Below are 17,896 nucleotides of genomic sequence, written 5' to 3' on the forward strand. Positions count from 1 at the left end.
ATAATGATTTTTCTTCATGCAACCAGAAGTGATTTCAGTATAATTTCTCCTCTGTGTTAAATTCCCACACTTTATGAAAACCACATGACTTTTGAAAAAGATACAAGAGCTTTTTTCAGCTTTTCTCTGCAGTCCCTTATAGACAGTTAACTCCTTCCATTATCTGCCCCCAGGTCATGCTTAGATAGTGTGGTATTTAAAAGGCAGCATTGTATTGAGGGGCTTCCCAGGTGGTTCAGTGGTAAAGAATCCACCTGCTAGTGGAGGAGATGCCAGAGACTCAGGTTCGATCCCTGGGTTGAGAAGATCCTCTGGAGGAAGAAATGGCGACCCATTCCAGCATTCTTGCCTGGTATGTCCCATGGACAGAGGAGTCTGGCAGGCTACAGTCCAGGGAGTCACAAACAATCGGATGCGACTGAGCACAGATTGAGACCAGTGTCTGTAAGCTCACTAGGTCTTATTTGCAAGCAGCAGTTGTCATACAGAAACAGAACTGAGTGATGAAGAATAGCTGTTGTTCTAGATTGAATGTCTGTGTCCCCCCAAATTCATATATTGAGAACCTCATGCCCAAGATGATATAGTATTAAGAGGCAGTGCCTTCAGATGGCTAGATCATGAAGCCACACCCCCATGAGTGGGATTAGTGTCCTTATAAAGGGGTCCCCGGAGAGAACCCTTGTCCCTTCCTGTATGAGGACACAGCAAGAAGGCACCCTACAGCCCAGAAAGGGGCTCTGCCCAGACCTGACCAGGCTGCACCCCCATCTTGGACTGTCCAGCCTCTGGAACCATGAGAAAGAAATTTCTATTGTTTATAAGCTTCCCAGTCTATAGTCTATATGTTCTAGTAGCCCACAGAGGCTAAGACACCTGTGCTTTGAGTGAAAGTATTTACAAATATGATCAGTGCAATCCTAAGGTTAACGGATCTTGTCAGGCTAAATTACAACTCTGATGATACTATCAGTTTTTCTTACGAATCTCCACTGCCTTTAGTTTTACTCAGATGATAGAAATACATTATCAAGATGTTTGTCTCAATAAAGACAAATTCATCTTCTCTTTTGGTGCCTCAGATCTGCAGGCCATGGAGAAATGAAGGTCTCTGCCTTCAGATATGAGGAATTCTGTTTATCAATGTTAAGGATACCCTGTAGGTATATTAGAACTGAAGTCACAGAGAGTATTCAAATTCTTCATCCAAAAAAGGAAAGTGAGTGTTTATTTGATCATTGTTAACACTGTGCTCAAGAAGCATCATTGAAAAATTAGCCATATGTCATTTAGTGTATCAGCCCCTCACTTTCAGAATATTCATGAGGCAAGACATTTTTTTATTCCTCTATATTCATGGAATACATAAAAGGAGGAATGGCTTATCATCTATGTCATTTTTGCATCATGATATTGAGGATTGTTCTATAATGTCATAAGGCAATATATGCAAATGCTGGCTTTTAAAGGAGGAAGAAATCACTGTTTCCCTGCCACCCTCATTTGTAGTGGTTTAGCTTAAAACTGTTCATCTGCCTCTTGGAGTTTATATTCTACCTGTAGAACTGAAAATTATTGCTTGTTAAGAAGAGATAACTGTGTGATAGTGGGTAAATGGTGGAATTTGTGATGGATATTATTGTTACCATATTGTTCTTATTGTCTGTTTACTCCAAAATATTTACTTTTTATGAAGGTTTTTATAGATACTTCATATGATGAGAAATCCATAGAGTGATTTGAAGCAAGTGCTACCTCAGCTGTCTCCAGGAGCGATTTCTTCTCATCATTCTTGCTTGGCTCTTCTGCTAGCTCTCTCCATTATTACTAAAAAAATAGATAATTCTAAACAATACGCTTATACATCTATCTCCAAATTTATCACTTTTAGCTAATTTCATTGACTCTAACATAAAAGGTGAAGATTTAGTTAATTTATATCACCTTTATCCTTTCTTCCTTTTCTCAATCTATATTTTGGTTTATATTATTATGTAAGTTAGTATAACATTATGTTATTTTTTTGCTATTATATTAATTTCCAGTGTGGGATTTAGGGGTACAAATTATTTCCCTTTAGAAGATTATTAGTCCATTGCCTTTTAAAAAATTATTTATTTTATTTTTTGGTTGAACCAGATCTTTGTTGCAGTGCAAGGCTTCTTATTGCAGTGGCTTCTCTTGTTGCGGGGCATGGGTTCTAGAGCTGGGACTTCAGTAGTTGTGGCACATGGGCTTAGTTGTTCCACACATCATGTGGGATCTAGTTGCTGGCTCAAGGATCGAATCCATGTCCCCTGCATTGGCAGGCAGACTCTTAACCGCTGGACCACCAGGGAAGTCCAGTCTGCTGCCTTTTGCTATCCAGCATTGATGATGGGAAGTCATAAATCAGTTTCTCATGTCCTTGTGGTGACTTTGAGGTGGTCCTCTGGGAGCTTTTCAGTTTGTCCTTAGATGTTTGAAATTCAAGATGGTATGACTATGATGGATCTTTTTTCACTCATTGGGCTATATACTCTGCGGCTCTTTTCAATCTGATGACATAGATCCTTCTTCAGGCTCCAAAACCTTTTCCCCTGTTGTTTGTTTGATCACTTCCTCTGTCTGTTTTCCCTGGTTCTCCTTCTGCAACTTAGGTTGGTCTCAGCTCACCCCTCAACAACACTCCATGGAATAACTTCTTTCTGCCAAGCCTGGGGACACTTCAGAAGCCAGTGGGCACTAGGGATGTCTGGACAATGCTCACTGTTGAGAATTGCATCTGTCCTTGTTTTTTGTGTTGAATCAGGAGCAAAAACACTCATGTTCTTTTTAAAGTAGGGAACCCAGAGGGTAACATACTAAAATGAACAGGTAAGTTCTCTATTACTGCTTCATCTTCTACTTATTCACTTTTATTATTACTCACTTTTTATCTTTTACTTTATAATTTTTAGTTACCTTTAAATCTTTCTGGTAAAGACAAGTAGAATATTTTTACTTAACTAGCACCATGGAGCCTAAAAATTTAGGCTAGTTATCTAAATAATTCAACACAGTTCCTGAGATATTAATATCTGAATAAAAATATCCAGGGCATGACTTGGGGTTTCATCATGAGCAATAGAAACTGATTTTGATTAAAAAGAAAGAAAGAAAGAAAAAAACACTTTAATGGCAGAATCAGAGAAAGAGGTGAACGATTAGATCCCCAGAAGGTCAGGTAACAGGGCAGCTTGAGTCATTTCTGCTGTGGGAATGAATAGGCAGTTCTTAGACCACTGACATCAGGAGGATTCTTCTCTAAACTTTTCCTAAATTGACTGCAAGGAGTGAAACCATAGATTTAGCTTGATTGCCAAGCTCCCTTTTGGAGAAGAGACGGGTCCATCGTGGACAGTGCCACGAGGAGCACATAGAATGAAGGACAGGTTGTGGCCCGAGTGGGCAGACAGCAGCAGCCCGCGTCCACCCTGTATTTGGGGACGCCGAGCTGAAGATCTGACGCATCGGTTCTCCCTCTCCCAGTGCTACCACCGGTGCTGGTACCCCGACACAGCGAGTACAACCCGCAGCTCAGCCTCCTGGCCAAGTTCCGCAGCGCGTCCCTGCACAGCGAGCCTCTCATGCCGCACAACGCCACCTACCCCGACTCCTTCCAGCAGCCTCCGTGCCCGGCCTTCCCGCCGTCGCCCGGGGCCCCGTTCCCGCCGTCCCCGTGCACTGCCGGCTACCCCCACTCCCCGGGAAGCCCCTCCGAGCCGGAGAGCCCCTTCCAGCACTCAGGTCAGTGTCAGCCGCGGTCTCCCGGGGTGCGATCCCAACGCGATTGTGTGGGCGGGGCCATCGTGAGCATTATTTGTCACTTGCAGTTCACACCGCAGGCTCTAGGGGGCCCTTGGACCCTGCCCACTCTCTTCATCAGGACTCAATCCACTTTGGAGCAGTTACCGCTTTCTTTTTTTCTTTTTTAAAAATTTTTATTGGGGTGTAATTGATTTACAGTGTTGGTCAATTTCAAGTGTATAGCAAAGTGAATCTGTTATACATGTATGTATATCCACTCTTTTTTAGATTCTTTCCCCATATAGGTCATTATAGTGTATTGAGTAGAGTTCCCTGTGCTATACAGTAGGTCCTTATTAATTAGCTATTTTATATATAATAGTGTGTATGTATCAATCCCAATCTTCCAATTTATCCCTCCCCTCTCTACCCTCAGTAACCATAAGTTTTTTTTTTCATAAGTTTATTTTTTACATGTGTAACTCTTATTTCTGTTCTACAGATGAGTTCCTTTGTAGCCTTTTTTTAAGATGCCACATATATGCAATATCGTATGATATTTGTCTTGCTCTGACTTGCTTCACTTGGTATGAGTTATCAGTTTCTTCTAGTAAAATAAGGAATATCAGGAGCTGACAAGTTCCTGCAGACATGCATGAATGCATTTGGTGCTGGCTGCTGCCATCATCTCATTCAGGACTTCCTATGCTCATTTATTTAATAGATATTTATTGAGCTCTTATTATCTGCAAGCCTTGCCTGGGGTGCAGGAGCTCTGAGAAACTAGATGGATTTGAACATCATCCTTGGGAATTTCCAGGGATTTTTCTTTTTTAATTTAAGGAGTTAGAAATAAGATTATAAAATACTTCTCTAACAAAACCAGGCAGGCATGGCCTGAGGGCAGGCAGTGTGGGGGAATCAGCGGTGGGCCTCTTCTCTGACTGCCTCTCTCAGCAATCCAAGGGAGTCCCTTCCTGCGAACGATGGGTCTAAGTCAGGTAACGAAGAAGAGATGTACGTACCTTGTGAGAGTAAGATAAAGAATATCCCCAGCCAACAAGTTCCTAAAGGTGTTGTTATTTGGTTGCTCAGCTGTATCCGACTCTTTGCGACCCCGTGGACTGTAGCCCACCAGGCTCCTCTGTCCATGGCATTTCCCAGGCAAGAATCCTGGAGTGGGTTGCCATTTCCTTCTCCAGGGGACCTTCCTGACCCAGGGATTGAACCCACGTGTCCTGCACTGGCAGGCGGATTCCTCACCACTGAGCCACCTGGGAAGCCCTCTTAAGGGTCTGCACAAATGCATTTGGTGCCAGATGCTGTGACCTGCCTCTCATGTCTTCCCATAGTCATTTATTGGGTTGGCCAAAAAGTTAGTTCAGGTTTTTCCTTAAGATGTTACAGAAAAACCCCAACAAACTTTGTGGCCAACCCACTATTTGACAGATATTTGTCAAGCTCTATTTGTGTACAAGCATTGCCTTAGGGTTCGGAAAGGAGAATTAAAGTGTTAATTGAAATTGTTCCTGTCCTCAGAAAACTTATAAAATGTGGGAAGATAAGGGAGTTGTCCCACCTCTTCCCTGCTGAGTTATACCGTCATCCTTCCTTTTGCCCTTCAACGATACATCTGCTATTTTCCATATGCATCTACTGTTACATCTATCACACTATGTTTTGTCATTTCCTGCCAGTCTGTTTCCACCACTCAGAGGTCAGTTGCCTTCTCTTTTGTGCGTCCAGTGCAAAGAATCCACCTGCAATGCAGGAGACCCCAGTTTGATTCCTGGGTCGGGAAGATCCTCTAGAGAAGGGGTAGGCTACCCACTCCAGTATTCATGGGCTTCCCTGGTGGCTCAGACGGTAAAGAATCTGCCTACACAACTGAGCGACTGAACAACAACAACAACAACAAAGGTTTGTGGTAGATTTCCTTCCAATTTGTGTCCTTGTAATAAACCAGATAAATGTTGCTCAACTTTAAGGTCCATACAGACCATGTCGTGGTCTTATATAAATGCAGATTTTGATTGCCTGCATCTGGAGTGACTTCTAAGAGTCTGCATTCCTAAGAAGTTCCTAGGTTGCTGCAGGGGCTGTTGTCCCAGGAACCACACCAAGTAGGGAGGGTCTAAAGGACTTTACTATTCAACATATCTCATAAGTGAAGGTCTGTTTAGAAATCAAATAATGACCCCCTATTTATCTGTTTTGTAAGTTTATATTTTAGTGCTTTTAAGAACACATTCTAGATACAAGAATTACTAGGGTACACAAAGAAAAGAAAGATACTATAATCAATAGAAAGGCAGAAAAAGAGCGTGAGTGACAAAGAAAGAAAGAACTCCGAAATTGGGTTTCTGAATTTACTGGCAACTTACTTTGAAAAATTTGGGGTGAAAACATAACATTCATTGATTTCCTAATGAATTAGACCTCTCCCTTTAAAGTATTTTTATGCCAGAAAATAATAATCCCATATATACACAAAGAAGAATGTGAGTCTAGGTGGAAGTTTGTTTTTTTTCTCTCTCTGAAACAATTTTAAATCCTATGCAATGTTTTTGCTTTGATTTTTATCATATCCAAACAATTATTTTTCATCTTTAGTTCCTTAGAAAAGGATACTCTTAACTATAGGAATTCAGTTTGGCAGGAATATGCTGTCTCTCAGCTGTAAAGATGACATGACCTTCTAATTTCCTTTTAGCTGTGTTTCCTTTGGGTAGGGGGATGAAATTTACACGGATCCACTCATACCGCTGTTGCCTGGCCCCTCAAAACTAATAAACTTGTTTACAAAGATTCCAGCCTTGGGAGAGTCGTAAGGACATCGGCCCCTGTTCCCAGGTACGTGGACTAGATGAGCAACCTGCAAGCAGCTTCCGTGAAAGGCAAGTTTGAAAAGAACGCACAGCAGTTGGTTCTCACACCAACCTCTGGCAAACAGCGGTTACCTCGGTTTCCCGGTGGAGTCGTGAGCTGGAAGGTCCCGTGCATGGTGGTAGTGATGTCCTGTCTGGTTCACTTCTGTTTCAGATTTTCGACCAGTTTGCTACGAGGAGCCACAGCACTGGTGCTCCGTTGCCTACTACGAACTGAACAACCGCGTCGGGGAGACGTTCCAGGCTTCCTCACGAAGTGTGCTGATCGATGGATTCACAGACCCTTCAAATAACAGGAACAGATTCTGTCTCGGACTTCTTTCTAACGTAAACAGAAACTCAACGATAGAAAATACCAGAAGACACATAGGAAAGGGTAAAGGCAAATGTGTGATCCACGTCATATATTCTTCTGAGCTAACTAATAAACACGGCAATAGAAACGAGCCATGGATTGGCTGTGTGGCCTAGTGGGATGTTCCAGGGCTGGGAGCTGGGAGACTGTGCTGGGGGTACTGTTGGGAAGAGCGTGAGAACTTTTGGGGTCTTTTAGTGTCTCCACCTCTGAGGTGGGCACAGCATCTTCTGGGGGGTGGGGTAGGGTGGGTGTTAGGAAGATGAATAAGACAAGAAATACAGACAGGATGATATGATTGAAGAGACGTAGCATGAATTATTTTTGAGTTGCCTCATGCTAAATAGGATAACTTCTGAAAAAGAGGAATCTATATCAGGTAAAGTTACCTTTAGAGACTGAGAAGGGAGTACTTTAAAAAATCGGTGACATGTTTGTTTGGAAGCCTTTGGTAGGGGATTGGGGTTTTCTTGTGTCTAGGCACTTTTACAACAGCTGAACAAGCACAGGCCTCACTCAGGTCTGGAAATTATGCCTTTGGAACCCACCTCATTGGTGTGATTGTCTCAGCCTAGCCTGAGGCCTGGTTGAGGATCTTAAGTTATTTTTATTTGTTTATTTTTGACTGTGCCGAGTCTTCGTTGCTGCACAGGCTTTTCTCTAGTTGTGGCGATCAGGGGCTACTCTCTAGTTCTGGTCCACAGGCTTCTCATTGCCAGGGAGTCTCTGGTTGTGGAGCACCGGCTCTAGGGTGCATGAGCTTCAGTAGTTGCGGCGCCAGGGCTCCAGCGCACAGGCTCAGTAGTTGTGGAGCACGGGCTTAGTTGCTCCTTGGCATGTGGGATCTTCTCAGACTAAGGATGGAACCTGTGCCTCCTGCATTGTCAGGAGGGAAGCCCTCGTATTTTTTTTTCTGTCCGAACAGTTGGCAGTTTGAATGATGCCTGGTTGTCCACTGAAATCAGAGGTGTAAAGAAGCTTCAGGGTCATTTGATCTTTTCTCTCCCCGTCCAGCACTTAGACCACCTTGGGAAGTAGTCATGAGCCTTTTCTTTTAAGTTTCCAGGGAAGATCCATTATTTCATGTGTGATGCAATCTGTGTTTTTCCTAACCAGCTCCCAAATGTCTCCTGTTGTCAACCTACAGACCATCGATTAGAGGCAGGCTGGATTCGTTCACTGATGTTGACCTTTAATGGTGACAGTTACTTTATTTTATCCTGTATCTTCCCAGAGTGGCTCTGCGGTGGCTTACAAGAAGCCTTTGTAGTGAAATGATAAATGAAAAAGAGAAAGTCAGAAGCTGGGGGTGAGTCAGGGAGATGAGTTCAAGTATGTCATCTCTCGGAGTTAGCACTGTGATTATGACTGTGGTTAAAATCTTCCCCTAGGCTCCCAGAGAGTTCAGAAAACGGAAACGTAATCTGTAACTTTTATCCCAAGGGGGAAACACAGTCATTCCTCAAAGGAAGTGATACTTTTGACTTCTTAAATTTCTCAGGATGGTTTTACTTTGGAATTATTTTTATAAGAATCTTCAGGTGATCTAAAGATAGAATGTTAAAACGTGCTGCTGTAGGGCCGTTTGCCTCGGGGCTTTACAGATTGGTTTGCAGGAGAGACTACTACTTAAGCCACTTGATCTAAAAATAGAATTAAAATATGCAGAGAGTGTCGAATACCTTCTGGGAAGCTTTCTGAAAGCAGCTTGTTTAAGGTGCTGCTGATGTGGACAGACAGATGTGGAGGGCTGGTGTCATGTTACTAACTGAGAGATAATCTACAGGGTTAAAAAAACATCAGAGCAAGATCCAGAGAGCCCAGGAAATGCTCACCTGGATGGAAGGACACCTCACCCTCAACAGGGTACCCAAGGCAAAGGCACAGTTTTCTCAGAAAGCTGCTTTGGAATTGCCTTAATGTGGAAAAAAAGGGGGGTGTGCTACAAGACATGCTGTAAAGCATGGCATGGGGTATTTCCAAAGCAAGAGTGATTGGTCTTCTGTGAGGTCAGGGAGACCTCTCTCAGGGGCTCCTGTGGCTTCCCTGGTTCTGAGCTACATGGCTTCCTGGAGCACCAGCCTGAGTAAGTTTGCAGCCAAACGCACCCCATGGTTAGGAAGCAAGTTAGCTTGTTCTGTGGAGTTAGTTACAGGAGATGCTCAGACTTCAGAGATACGCATTCATCTCACAAATATTTATTGAGCATCTGTTCTGGGTCAAGCGATTCTGCCACTCGGGATATAGCAATGGGAAAACTCCTGGCTTTGTGGATTACTTACTACTAAAGAAAGATAAACAAGAAATTATATGTATATATATATACACACACACATACACATACACATATGGGGGCGTCCCAGGAGGCACTAGTGGTAAAGAACTCACCACCCAGGCCTGGAGATGTAAGAAACGTGGGTTCGATCCGTGGGTCAGGAAGATCCCCTGAAGGAGGGTGTGGGAACCCACTGCAGTATTCTTGCTGGAGAATCCCATGGACAGAGGAGTCTGGCTGGTTACAGTCCACAGGGTCACAAAGAGTCAGACACGACCTGAAGTGACTTAGCACTCACGCATGCATACACACACACACACACACACACACACACTAGGACAAATGATAAGTATCTAGAGAAAAACAAAGGAGGGGAAGAGAATGGGGGAGGATGGGGGAGCTAGGCAGGCAGTCTTCCTAAGGAAGTGACATTTGAGTCGAGAGCTAAAGAGGAAATTGGCAGTGTGGGTACCTTTCCGAGCAAAGGGAACAGCAGGTGCAAGGGCCCTGGAACCTACCTGGCACAGTGTGAGGAACAGCAGCAATGCCAGGGCGAATGGAACAGAGTGAGCAAGGGGGTGAGGAAGTCATGGAGGAGGAGGGGACAGGACCAGGTCTCATGGTCTGGAGCCATGCAGAGTGCTTTAGCTTTGCCTGTGTGACACAAGAAGGTGGAATTCAGTTGGAGTTTATAGATCTGAGTTTTCACTTTAAAAGGATCCCCTGGCTGTTATATCAAGATGAGACTGTGGGGTGTGGGGGGTAAGATGCCTGTAAAGATTCTTTTTGTTATGGTTAATAATGGGCCATTTCTCCCCTCAGTAGTTATCAGTTGCTTTGAGGGCACTTCTGGTTTGTGTTTGTTGCCACCTAGGGAAGACAGCGGTCCACTGAAGGACATCCGTGCTGCCGCCCCGTCAGCAGTGCATGTACTTTGAGCTTTTGTCTGTGGTGGTGATGGTTCACGTGCTGACTCACCTGTGCTCCTTTATCCTGCTCCCCATCTAATGTGATGCACCGTGAGGCAGGGGGTTGGCATGAAGCCTTTCTCTGTAACCTTGCAACAGTTAACACATCTATTGCTTTGACCTCTCTGGCCAAGAGCTTTAAATAGCCATTAGCAAGTTAGCACTAGAATCCCAGAGGCTGCAGCTTCAGTATCAGAGGCAGGACCTCAGAGAACCTGGAACACTGCCTTCTAACCCGAGGTCTGTCCATAGTCTTCGTTAAAAAACAGGCAAACTGCCTGAACTCTTCTGAATGAGTCAGCTGCCCCCACAGAGTCCCAGATCTGAGAGGCACCCTGGAAGGCACTTATGCATATTATTGCTTTATAGTCACTCTACAAGTTAGGATTTCTTAGTCCCATTTTAGAGATGAGGCAACAGAAGCTCAGAAGAGTTCAGTAGCTTACTCATGGTCCCACAAATGATACGGATTTTGCACCCATGGCACTGTCTCTCAGGCCCAGTTGCTCCCTTCTGCTGGAGAGGAGGGACCCTCCTACTTTTTCATCTCAGCACCCCTCTTAGTTCAGTGCTTGAGGAATTGAATCTTTCGATATGGAATGAAAATGGTTGCCGTATGCCACAGCCACAATATGTCATAATGAACTCTGAGATGTTGAAATAAGGCCCTCATAGTACTGCAGTGATGAAATTTTATAATCGTTTACTTTAAAAATGTAAATCAGAAAAGGTTTTGTGTTTTTCCCCCAAGAATACTCTAGAAAAGCAGTACCACATTGAGTTACACTGAGCTCCATGAGAGGATTACTAGCATCTTTATAGGGAAAAAAAAGATGCAGAACTGCTGACATATCATACCTGTCTGTGACTGTGCAAAATAAAGCCAAGGTTGTTTCCTGAGGTTTGGGGAATGATGGAATAGCCAATTTGGGTCACTGGAGTATACAGCGTGCCTGCTTTTTTAGAGTGGCTTTTAAGATGGCCCTGATTTCCAAATAATGAGGAAAGCCATAGTTTTGAAAGGACTGCGTGAGCATATGTGTGCTCTTATGGTCATTGAGGTCGGGTTATATTTCTTAGAAATGCACAATGGAATATAATCCTAATCAATAGCAGTGTTCTTCCTGAGCACCTGTGAATGCGCTGTCACTGCAGTCAGCACCATTGACCCGCATAAAGAGCCTGCACCAAGTTCTTGATGTGAAAGAACACTTGGGGCAGGACAGACATGTTTCTTCTTTGCAGCTGCAGATGAGCTGCATGTGTCCTGGCTGCTGGCTGTTCTTCCTCCCGTGGGAGAAGGAGGGGGTAACTGATAATTCCTGAGGCATGAGTCCCACGTATTGAACTTACCGGGGCTTCCCAGGTGGCACTAGTGGTAGACAACCTGCTTGCCAATGCAGGAGACATAAGAGATGTGGGTTCGATCCCTGGGTCAGGAAGATCCCATGGAGAAGGAAATGGCAACCCACTCCAGTATTCTTGCCTGGAGAATCCCATGGACAGAGGAGCCTGGAGGGCTACAGTCCATGGGGTTGAAAAGAGTCAGACACAGCTCAGGTGGCCTAGTGCACATACAGCCACATTCAATGAGGCAAACCTGGACCTTCCCAGACATAATTATCATAGATTTCAAATCATCGAATTGCTTTGAGAATTAGTTTTTCACCTTTTTATGAAACTTTATCATGTTGTACATCTCAGGTTGTTCTGTAGAAATCTAGTAATGCTTCCCTTTTTCATGAAAGGAATTATCCTGAGATAAAGGTTTAGTTTGTCAGTTCCTTAGAAGCAGGGTCTCCACCTCGAGGTGATTTTTTTTCGTTTTTTAAAAAATTATTTTTGGGGCTATGCTGGGTCTTAGTTATAGCACATGGGATTTAGTTCCCTGACCAGGGATTGAACCTGGACCCCTGCACTGGGAGTGCGGAGTCTTAGCCATTGGATCACCAGGGAAATCCCTCAAGGTGATTTTTGGATTCCTTCTTTCCCAGTGGGTTTAGTTTCCTGGTCTCAAAATGTCCTTTCCCTTCTGCCTTTGAACGTGTGTAAAGTTTCTCATCCCTAAAGAAAATTTAACACAGGACATCATACTGTCGTAGTAATTACACAGGATACCGAAGAATACTTAATATCATGAGAAAATGTTGACAGTATTTTAATACATGAGAAAAGGTTATAAAAGAGCCTATAGAGTATGATCCTAATTTTTTTTAAAATGTGCACATGAAAGACTGAAAGTGTATGACAAATGTTAGTGCTGATTATTTCTAGGTTGTGGGTTTGTGGCTGACCTTTATTCTTTGCATCTCAGTATTTTCAACATTTCTTCTAGAGGGCTTTCTTGCTCCTGTGAGGATGGGGTGGGACCCGGTATGTCCAGGCGAGCTGGGGTCGCTGCAGTCGAGAGTAGTAGTGAGAGAGGAGAGAGAGAGAAGGTAGTGCCAAAGGGCACCCACCTTGGCAGAATCACTGAGTGTGTGCATACACAGCGTGGCGTTCAGTGTAGCTCAGTGCTGTGCTTAGTCACTCAGTCGTGTCTGACTCTTTGTGACCCCATGGATTGTAGCCCGCCAGCCTCCTCTGTCCATGGGATTCTCCAGGCAAGAATACTGGAGTGGGTTGCCATTTCCTCCTCCTGGGGATCTTCCCAACCCAGAGATTGAACCCAGGTCTGTGGAATTGCAGGCAGATTCTTTACCAGCTGAGTCACCAGGGAAGCCCAAAAATACCGGTGTGGGTAGCTTATCCCTTCTCCAAGGAATCTTCCCCACCCAGGTATCAAACCGGGGTGTCTCGCATTGCAAGTGGATTCTTTACCAGCTGAGCTACCAGGGAAGCCCCTGGCAGTGTAGCACATTTGGGCCCAAATCTGCTGTTTATCCTATTTGTCCAGAGATACTTAAAGTCTTCAAGTATAGCTTTAGGGGACTGAGTTTGTACCAGCCCAGAGGCGGCTTTGTGAGAATTGTCAGGAGCCCCTGCTGCCATCTTTTGGAAGAGTCTTGTAATAACCATACAAATCTCAGAAGTCTAAGGCACACCCTGGGCTTGTGCAGTGCACAGCTGCAGTCACAGTCTTGGGTGGGCCCACCTCCATCCTCTGGCCCAAAACCCTGCTGTAGATCTGGAAATCTTTACTTTTATATTATTTTTATAATTTATTTATTTATTATTTTTGTTCTTTTTTGTGTTTTCTTTTTATTTTTTTTGTTGAAGAATAACTGCTTTACAGAATTTTGGTTTTTTGTCAAACTGCGCTGAGTCTTCGTTGCCATGCACAGGCCTTCTCTAATTGTGGCAAGCAGAGGCTACTCTCTAGTTGCCACGTGCAGGCTACTCATTAAATGGCTTCTCTTATTGCAGGGCACCGGCTCTAGAGCTTCAGTAGTTGCATCATGTGGGCTCAGGAGTTGTGGCACAGGGACTTAGTTACCCAGAGGCATGTGTGATCTTCTTAGACTAGGGATCAAACCCTTGTCCCCTGCACTAGCAGGCAGATTCTTTACCACTGGACCACTCCACAGTATTTTTATGAGAGTGAAAGTGAAGTCGCTCAGTCGTGTCTGACTCTTTGTGACACCATGGACTGTAGCCTACCAGGCTCCTCCGTCCATGGAATTTTCCAGGCAAGAGTACTGTACTAGGTTGCCTTTTCCTTCTCCAGGAGTCTTCCCAACCCAAGGATCGAACCTGGGTCTCCCGCATTGCAGGCAGACACTTTACCATCTGAGCCACCAGGGAAGAGTAGTTTAAAGCAAATTTCAGCCCTCGTATTCTTTCTCCGGTATATATAAGTATGTGTCTGAGCTGGTGGTGGGGTGATGAGATTTCCACAGGGATGGGATATCCCTTCCCTGCCCCCCATCCCACTCTGGAGGAAATCCATGCATATTCCTTGCTCTTTGGGACATCCCCCTCTGTTACTAGACTCCAGGACCATTGGAACACGCTCACCAGCCTAATTAACCTGCTGTTCCCTGAGCCTCCCCTCCATCATCTCTGTCAGTCAAGGCTTCAGAAGATACCAAAAGGAAACAAGCTGCAGTCTGACTCAGCAGATCCAAATCCAGCCCAAAGAGCCCTTAGTATTCACCACCACCAGGACTCCACCTCCCGAGTCTCCTAAGGGGTGGGTGCAGGCACACACAGGTGGAAAACTCAGATGGAGGCAGACGCAGCCCAGGAAGAGGTGCAGTCCCAGGTGTGGGTGGAACTGTCAGAGGACCATGTTGCCTGGCTTCTCTCTCGTCTCAGGTGGCACCTTCTTTGGGTGTTTATCCTTGTCGCTCACTGTTCTCCATGGCAATTTAGCATCTCACAGATACGGTTTAAAGCCAGGCTTCTGGCCTGTCAAATGGATGCGAATAAAACCGCTTGCTTACTTGACTCTTTAGATGCCACTGTCTCTAGCCTTCTTCATCATGGGGTTGAATATCTTTCCATGTTCCGGTGGCCAGGGCCGGCTCGGGGCTTCCCTGGGCACATCCCATCCGCTCTGCCCCTTCTTCTCACTCAGGACGCTGAACTACTGCCTCCCCGTCCAGGCTATTCTCTGCTTTCTGTGCTCCGCCAGAATGTCTGTGGTTGTGGATAAGACTTTTAACAGGATTGAAAATCATCCCCTAAGTAAAGACCAGAGTCAGATAGCAAAAAATCTTATCTGTTCTCCTTAGTAAGCTCTAGGAAGATTATGTATTTGAAGGGCATTCAACTCAAAGACGTACTGAACACTTAGCAGCCTCAGGCTCTGGCAATTTGACCACTTGCTTTCCAGCCGCCCCAGAGGCAGGCCTTCCCCTGGGAGTTTTTAGAGGAAGTCTGCTTGGATTTGCCCCTTCCTCATCTCCCAACATGTGGGTCCAGCCAAGTAAGTCTGGGCTTCCCGGGTGGCTCAGATGGTAAAGAATCTGCCTGCAATGCAGGAGAGCCTTGGTTAGTCAGTCCCTGGGTCCGAAGATTCCCTTGGAGGAGGGCATGGCAACTTACTCCAATATTCTTGCCTGGAGAATCCCATGGACAGAGGAGGCTGATGGGCTACAGTCCATGGGGTCACAAAGAGTCGGACATGACTGAGCGACTAATCACACACACCTCCCACATGTGGGTCCAGCCAAGTAACTGTGTCCCAGCCAGTTAGGACCATCCTTCTGCTTACTCCTCAGGGCCAGGGACATGGGGATCAGACCCCAGGGCATTCAAGGGAGAGAATCATGGAGGTGAGGCAGAAAAGGGAGAAGAAGGCTAAGCAGGGGAGGGGACCTGGTCTGACTGAGGCAGTGAGAGGGGAACCTTGACCTGAGTATCAAGAGTTTTATCATTATGCTTTATCACTGTGACCCTGAATCAGTTTCTTCAGACTGTGTTGGAGTCTGTGGTTTGAATACATGACCCTGAAAGCCATTCTTTTCTAAAATTGTATTAAGGGAAAGGAGATGGGAGAAGGAAACCATAAAGCTGGCAGGAAGTAGTTACATAATAGTGCAAAAATTGCCTCCCTTGCTACTTAGAACCTGAAAAAGAAACTGATTGGCTATGTCGGTCATGTTTCCTAAATGCAGGTCTGAGAAGCCCTGGAAGTCTTTCAGTTGTATTATTTAAAAGTGTTGTTTTTGTTTTTTTTAAAGTACCAAAATCTGTCCCTATAAGTAGATTCAAGATCATTTCTACAATCCCCTTGCCACTGCATGGCGATTGTATTTACAACCATGTTGACACCTGGAGATAGAGATTTTGTTTCTGCTAAAAGGTTGGAGAACAATTGTTCTGGTATTTAATATTCCCTGGACTTGAACATCTTCATCTCATCTAACTTCAGTCCCCAGAAAAAGCATCAACTAAAATGTACTTTGACCAACAACATTCTCAAGACCCTCTTCACCTTTTAGTTCTAAGAACGTGAGATAAAATAGTGTAAACTGCATTTTGATTGAGTCTTTATATTTAATAATCTGAAAATGTGGCATGAATTTCACTGTAGGTAAAAATAGGCATTATTTCTGTGACCTGTAAATGTAGGTGATAAGCTTTAAAATGGAATAGGTCTCCTTAAGGTACTAAGAGAAATGGATTTATAATTGTTAGTAAAATAAAATGTAAACTTCATTTATCATGTCCTCTGAAATGGATTTAGTATATGCATATAAGTAACATTACCATGGTACTTAACTGTTCCAGTTCTTTATTTCTATATATCCCTGAAGGACTATTTGATGTTTTCTGCATTATGTTGTTATTTTGCCTCTAATAGTATGAGACCTTTCTTTTAGAATGAACAAGCATGAGACTGAAAGTGACAGTAGTATTAATACATGACAGCCTCCTTCTTTGTTCTTGGCTATGCAAACCTGAGTTGCAATATACTTTTAAATGCACTCATGGAAGAAATACAGATGATAATTAAAGCAGGTCAACCTTTGGGGCACTCGTGGTACTAATCAATGATTGGTGACATGACTACAGTTGGTAGTCATGTCTCAAGGTGACAGAGGCGGATGAGATGGGAAGGGTGATTAGTCCAAGTGGAACTCAGTGCTGGTGTCGGAAGCCTGTTTTTGCCTCGCAGGCGTACACCTGTACTACGTCGGGGGAGAGGTCTATGCCGAGTGCGTGAGCGACAGCAGCATCTTCGTGCAGAGCCGGAACTGCAACTATCAGCATGGTTTCCACCCAGCCACCGTCTGCAAGATCCCCAGTGGCTGCAGCCTCAAGATCTTCAACAACCAGCTGTTCGCTCAGCTGCTCGCCCAGTCTGTGCACCACGGATTTGAAGTCGTCTATGAGCTGACCAAGATGTGCACCATCAGGATGAGTTTTGTCAAGGTAAGTAGCGCTGGCTTCCCGATTGTAAGACAAAGACCAAAAGCACAGGACTTCCAGGGTGGTCCAGTGGCTAAGACTCCCTGCTTCCAACGTAGGGTCCCCAGGTTCGATCCCTGGTCAGGGAACTAGATCCCACATGGGGAAACTAAAGATCCTGCGTGCCACGACTAAGACCCAGTACAGCCAAGTAAGAAAATAAGTAAAAATATATATATTTTAAAAAAAGCACTCTTTGGTTGATATGGCAGTTGGACAGCCAAGGCAAGTAGACAGCATTTTGGGAGAAGAACTCTCAATTGTTTTTCAGAAGAGCTCCTCCATGAGTATGACATCTCTTGTTTAGCAATTTTAAGAAAATTCTTAAGTATATTACTTTTGGAGGAAAACCCAAGACAAGACAGTTACCCGATTTTTCTTTAAATAAAGAAGATAAAGTGACTATGATAGTTGTATAGGACTTAATGCTACAGACATTTTTTTCTTCCCTCATATTGCTGAGCACTGTGGTCACTCAGTAAATGTTGGTGAATTTACCTGAAATCTAGTAAGACACTCTCCTTACTCTTACAAAGCAGACAGGCAAACAGAGGCAATCATATTTATAAATAAACTACAAAACAGAACTGAGTGTAATACAAGAGAGTATGAATTAAGTGCTGTTTACAAACTTATAAACAGGTTGGGATAAAAACATGATGGGGCTTATGATTAACTCTGAGACAGTAGTAGATGTTCTGCTTATGAATATTTGTTGAATTTCTCAATTAGATCTTATTAAAGTTGATGTGAAGGTTGGAGAATGGAGGAGATTGCTTAGTGG

At 44.2% G+C, this 17,896-nt stretch overlaps 1 protein-coding gene across 3 annotated transcripts in view; it reads left to right on the forward strand.

Moving 5' to 3' along the window:
- Positions 1-17,896, forward strand: part of SMAD9 (SMAD family member 9) — a 69,795-nt gene that overhangs the window by 46,902 nt on the left and 4,997 nt on the right. For 2 of the 3 annotated variants that reach the window (XM_081551800.1, XM_081551799.1), the window contains 3 exons: positions 3,511-3,768; positions 6,811-7,032; positions 16,820-17,076. In XM_081551800.1, the coding sequence (XP_081407926.1) occupies positions 3,511-3,768; positions 6,811-7,032; positions 16,820-17,076 (737 nt within the window). The remainder of the gene's footprint in view (positions 1-3,510; positions 3,769-6,810; positions 7,033-16,819; positions 17,077-17,896) is intronic. The other variant, XM_081551801.1, reaches the window with a different exon arrangement.

This window comes from Giraffa tippelskirchi, chromosome 12, assembly GCF_054371585.1.
Source record: "Giraffa tippelskirchi isolate mGirTip1 chromosome 12, T2T-mGirTip1v1.2.pri, whole genome shotgun sequence".
Lineage (NCBI taxonomy): Eukaryota > Metazoa > Chordata > Mammalia > Artiodactyla > Giraffidae > Giraffa > Giraffa tippelskirchi.